The sequence below is a fragment of the Elephantulus edwardii genome, unplaced genomic scaffold, assembly GCF_000299155.1.
Source record: "Elephantulus edwardii isolate Elephantulus edwardi_28Jun2011 unplaced genomic scaffold, EleEdw1.0 scaffold00042, whole genome shotgun sequence".
In the NCBI taxonomy this organism is placed as follows: Eukaryota; Metazoa; Chordata; class Mammalia; order Macroscelidea; family Macroscelididae; genus Elephantulus; species Elephantulus edwardii.
In genome coordinates this window covers 15498219-15504209 of record NW_006399792.1, presented here as the reverse complement: position 1 = coordinate 15504209, position 5991 = coordinate 15498219, and the positions used below count along the sequence as shown (strand labels likewise).

General features: G+C 38.8%; 1 protein-coding gene across 1 annotated transcript; it reads right to left on the bottom strand.

Annotated features, from left to right (window-relative positions):
* Nucleotides 1-1843: 1843 nt before the first annotated feature.
* On the bottom strand, nt 1844-2560 carry LOC102851658 (N-alpha-acetyltransferase 10-like). The gene has a single exon (XM_006885334.1). The coding sequence runs from the start codon at nt 2534-2536 to the stop codon at nt 1844-1846; it is 693 nt and encodes a 230-aa protein (XP_006885396.1). The 5' UTR covers nt 2537-2560.
* Between the last annotated feature and the right edge of the window lie 3431 nt (nt 2561-5991).

Below are 5991 nucleotides of genomic sequence, written 5' to 3'. Positions count from 1 at the left end.
TTAACAGGGCAGCAGACAATAAATGTTTAAGAGGTGGGAAATCTCATACACTGTTGGTGGGATTGTAAAATGGTACAACCACTCTGGAAGATAGTTTGGCATTTCCTCAAAAAGTTGAAAACAGAAACTCCTTATGACTCAACTATTCCAATATTAGAAATATAACCCAAGGACACTAGAATTGAGACACAATCAGAGATTTGTACACCAATGTTAACGGCAGCATTATTCACCATTACAAGGACATGTAAAAAGCCCAAATTTCCAACCCCAACTTAATGGATGGAGAAACTGTGGTACATTCACACAATGGAATACTATACAGCATTCAGGAGCAATACTTTCGAAAAAGAGACTGGAAAGAATTATGCTCAGTGAACTAAGTTTCTTAAAGACATATACTACATAAGACCATTATTGTAAAACTAGAAGAGTAACTAGTAAAACTGGTTAGACTAGTAAGACTCAAAGAGAGATGGGGTAGGAGCAGAGGGGTGAGGATGAGTAGGGGTGAAACCAAAGTTCTGTACAACTTGGTGGGTGAAGTCAAGAGGTAAAGGAAATGGGAAGGATCTGGTGGGGAACTGAAAAGGCAGGGTAATGATGGGCAAGGTCCAATGGTGATTATTTTATAAAATACATGGGAATGATTGTATGAAACACAACGTCAATGAAGAATTGTGTGAAACACATTGTGTATGAACTTTGTAAGCAAACAATATATTTTTAATTATAAAAAAGAGGCCTTTATTCTGTTAGAAGGTGATTTGCAATCGGGAAAAAACAGATGCCAATCAAACCTTAGAAGTGCAAACTTTGATGTTTAAAAAGAAATGGAAAATTTTCACTATCAAGTACTAAATTAAGCCCAAATTTACCTTGCTCACTGGGTAATCTGATTCTCTTTCCAGACAACACCCTGCCCCCCCCCCAAGAAAAACCCCAAACAAACCCACAACAAATCCACTGCCATTGTTTTTGATTTATAGCAAACCTATATATCAGAGTAGGCAGAATCTCTGGTAAGGTTTAATCTTCCAACCTTTTTGCCTCCAGAAACTGAACTTGATAAACGTTGATAGTTGTAGAGGGGCTTCAGGCATTTTTGTTCCTAGGGTAGCACTGAGTCATGCTGACTCAAGGTAATCAACAACAACAACATTGCACAGGTACTTCCTATTGCATCAGGAAGCAAATGATTTTGTCACACTTTTAGTTATATTAAATTGATTACTGACTTTAATTATTAGTCTGGGGAACTCTGGTGTCCCAGTGGAAAAAAGAGGCACTGGAATCCACCAGATCCTCTGCTGGAGGAGGGGCAACATCCTCTGGTGCCAGTCAGATCCAACTCCATGGTACACAACAACAACAACAAATAAACAAAAAAGAAATTATTAGTCTGATCCATTATTATAAAGTTCTCCAAATTCACCTTCGTAATAGCCATTGATGACTGCTGCCCATGCATTATTTCATGAAGATTCTCAAAGTGGTGACTCTTTATTTCTACCATTCTACTATTATTAGCTAGAATTCTTTTATAAAATTTTAGAATTCTTTTATATTTTCTCATCAATGATGTGGATACTCTGAATATAATGCCTCCAGGAAAGGCTGAGAAAACATCTGTTTGTTTACCTGATTGTTAGCATATAAACTACCTATGACAGTGAGCAAGGAGTCAGACTCCAAGTCACCCCACTCCACAGTCACCACATGCTTTCACTGGGAGCCTAGCAGGACTAGAATGGAACTGGACAGGCCAGGATAGGGTGCTGCTGGTGGTGGGGTCAAGGACAAGGAGGTCAGGTCAGGAAAGGAGAAATACCTCAAGCCCACTCTAGGCCGCAGAATCCAAGTCTCCTGAGCCGTCCTGAGCATCGAGGCTCTCAGAGCAGTCACTGAGCTCCTTGCAGTCACCTCTATCCTCAGCCTCTGGGCTCTTTGCCTCCTGGCAGGCCTCTTCACAACTGGGATGTGTGCTGATGTGGGTCTCCACCTCACTCTCCCTGCAGCCCAGCACCACGTATCCACATTTCTTCAGCTCCCGCTGCTGCTTCAGCTCCTCAGCCATCTGTGTGAGATCTCGCTTCATAGCATAGGCATCTTCCCCATCTGCATAGTATTTCAGTTCCACCTCACTAACCTCAAAGTTGAGGGCGTCCGAGTAGAGGTGTAAAGCGGCCCGGTTGCTCTTTCTGACATGCAGGGACACATATTTGGCACTGAAGTTCTCGATCATGGCCCTGGCGGCCTGGTCCATCAGCTTCTGGGCCAGGCCGAGACGACGGTGCGAGCGCTTCACAGCCAGTGAGGTGATATGCCCGTGGGGGACATCGTCTGGGTCCTCTTCCATTTTGGCCAGCACATAGCCCACCATCTTCCCGTCCTCATCCTCAGCAATATAAGAGAGCTGAGGCCAAGAAAGGCCATGGTAGAAATAGTACTTCATCTGATAGTTCTCAGGAAGGCAAAGGAGATTGCAATGCTGCATGTTCATCAGATCCGCCGGCCCAGCATTGCGGATGTTCATAATGGCGGCGAGTAGGGAGCCCGCAGGGCTGCGAAGAGCCTGTTAAACCAGATACAGCCTATTGCCGAGAGGAAGCAACACTGTTTTCCCGCTGAATGAAAAACCAAGTTGGCTAACAAGCAGTAAGCGGGCCTGAGCGTGTGCAGGCAGAAGGTAAGAAGGCCATCATGCTGAAGCCGGCAAAGTAGCGGAAGTTGGGTTGGCGGGAAAGCGGAAGGGGTGGTGCTCAAAGTTGCTTCCGGAACTGAGCCACAGCCCTCAGCCAATGAGGCTTTGAGTTTGTGATGTGTGTGCCCACGCGTGCAAAGGCTGCATTTCTTACGTGTGGAGAGACTTTGATTATGATTTCATTGGTTTTAAATGAAGGATCTAATGCATTGCTTACTGTAATTTTTTTTTCTATTTTTATGTTTTGATAACATTGAACCTTTTTTTTTGTTCAGAAACCAGAACATTGCTAGCACCCAAGAACTACCTCTTGCCAGTGCACCACCAACCACATAAATAACTAGAAACCTTGATTTTTAACAGTTTTAATGTAAATGGGTTTCTAATTCTTCAACTCATTTTATGTCAGTCTTTTTTTCCACTCATTATTTGTAAGTTTTCAACTACTCTGCTTGCAAATATGAGGGGTTTTATGCCTAATCTTGTGGGGTAATCAATAGGTTAAATAAATTAAAATATATTAATTCATACTACTGTTTGGGGCCCCTTACGTTATTCCAGTTTGGGCCCAGCATAATTAGTGTAACAACATTTTGGAACATGCCTTGGTAATGTGTTTATCCAGAATGTATTGGAATTAGTAGGTCGAAGGGTCTAAATGGTTTAAAATACTCCCAAGTAGTTTTCCAAAATGGTTTCTCCCCAGTTTCATTAATATGCAGCATTTCCTACGCATTGCATTTCAGTCAGTTACTCTTATGTTACTGCCTATGGTTTTATTTTTCATTTTCCTCATACATAATAAAGTTGAACGTCTTTTTATGTTTGTTAGACATTGGATTCATGTTCTCTTATGAAGTAGATGTTTAAATTGGGTTTTTTCTTTTTTTCCATTTGTACGTTGTTTTCCTTAATTGTCTAAAAAGAAAGAGAAAAGATAAAGAGATAGATTATAGTTTTCAGTACTATTGAAAATAAAATGTTTTCTTTAAAATTTTTATATTCCAAATGTTGATTGCTTATTGCTATTGTTGATTTGTTTGGTTTTTCTGGGAATAGGTGTGTTTGAGATGGCTAAATTGGCACAGGATAGAACAGCGTTTAGAGCTCTTGTACATAGGGTCGCTATGAGTCGCAGGCGACTCGATGGCACGTAACAACAACAACAACAGGTTCCAAAAGTCAGTCCAACTCTTACTAACCTTACCTGTCACAGAACAAAGCACAATTATGCCTGGCTCATCTTTATATAATCATTGGTATGCGTTAGCCAATGATTGGATCACCATGTCAATCCATTGCATTAAGGTTTTCCTCTTTTTCAATTACACTTTACTTTACGAGGCATAATATCCTTCTCCAAGGACAGATCCCACTTGATGATATGTCCAAAAAACATGAAACAACTCATTTAAAGGGACTTTCAATTTGTCTTCTTCCAAGAAAGATTTGTTTATTCTTTTGGCAGCTCATGGTGTATTGTTTGCCTACTCCATAGTGCAAAGGCCCCAATTCTTATTCAGTCTCCCTTATTCATTCTCTTGCTTTCACATGCCTATGAAGTGAAAATACCAAAGCCTGGGTCCTGTGCACATTAAGCCTCTAAATGAAATCTTTCCTTTTTAATACTTTTAAAATGTCTTTTTGCAGCAGATATGGCCAATGCAATAACTCTTTTGTATTTTGACTGCTGCTTCCATGAGCATTGATTGTGGTTAAAAAAGAAAAGAAAACCCTGAGAACCTCAATCTTGACACATTTTATCACATTAATGCTCATTGACTCACTCATGAAGGATTTTGTTTAGGAAAAATAGTAGAATTTGATCTTCATGAGAATTTACTTGAAATCCTTTTCACTTTCAGCAAAGTTGTGCCATCTGCATATTCCAGGTTCTTGCTAATTCGTGCTCCAATCTTGATACTGAATTTTTCTTTATGTAGTGTAACGTCTTGGATTACTTACTTATCATTAGAATAGACTAATAGGACGAAAGGATCCAATCATAGCACACTTTTCCTGATTTAGACCATGCAGTATCCTCTTATTCTATTGGAATAAGACCTATGTTGTGATTTTACATGAGCATACTTAAATGTTCTAAAATTCCTATGGTTTGCCGTGTTATCCATAATTTACTATAGCTTACACAGTTGAATGCTTTTACATAGCTAAGGAAAAAAGTATATGTCCTTCTGATGTCCTCTGTTTTCAACTAACCTTCATGTAACATCAGCAATTATGTCCCTCATTACAATTCATTTTCTAAATCCAACTCAGTTTTTTGGCTATCCTCTTTTAATGTACGTCAGCAATCCTTTTCATCAAGCTTTTATTTGTATGTGATAAGAATGCTATTTTCAATATTTTTTTTCATAATATTGTCACCTTTCTATGGAAGCACTCAAATATGTACTTGTTCCAGTCAATTGAACATATAGCTGTCTTCCAAATTTATTGGCACACAGAAGAACTTTCGGCATCACAAGTGTTTGGTGAACCATTTCAAGTGGTGCTCTGCCAACTCCTGAACTTTGCTGTTTGAACTGTCATCAGTGGTGCTTAAGCTTCTTCTCTTAGTGTCAACAGTTCATAGTCAATTATACACTGCCTTCTGAAATGGTTGAGTGTTGATCAATTATTTTTTGGTACAGTGTCTTCCTTCTACTTTTGATACTTCCTGTGTCATTCATCATTTTCCCCCATAAAATCTTACATTATTATAACTCAGATCTTCAAATATAAAAACATTCTTCTTTTTTGGTTTTCCAACTCTGTTTCTTTCCACATTTCAACACAACACTTTGTCTTCTCAAGTGCTTTTAAAAATATTGTGTTTATCTCTTTTATTCCATTATTTCTATACTTCATGTTAATTACACTTTATTGTTGGTTAAGTTTAAATAATGGCTACTCTGACATTAATTTTAGTCTTTTCTTTCTCTCCTCTTTAATAATCTTTTGCTTTCTTTGTTATGATATCTTGTCTGGTCTGCAGTTGTTAGTGTTCAATGTGTCAAGTCCATTATTGAAATTGTTTCGAACTTCATGTGGGCTGTTTTAGCTTTCCTCAGTTTCAATGTGACCATGCAGAAAAACAATTTATAGTCTGTTTCACAGTCAGTTCTTGGTCTTCTCCTGGATGATGGTAGTTGAGCTTTGTGATCCCTTTGATTCCAGCTGATTTACGTATATAGTCACCATTTATATTACTGAGAAATAAATATTTCAACTCAATAGGTCATTGGTCTTACAAAATTCTATCATCTTAAATGTATTCACAAAAA

Excerpts from the sequence above, each read along its gene's own strand:
- LOC102851658 (XM_006885334.1), bottom strand. The coding sequence starts at position 2,536 with ATGAACATCCGCAATGCTGGGCCGGCGGATCTGATGAACATGCAGCAT.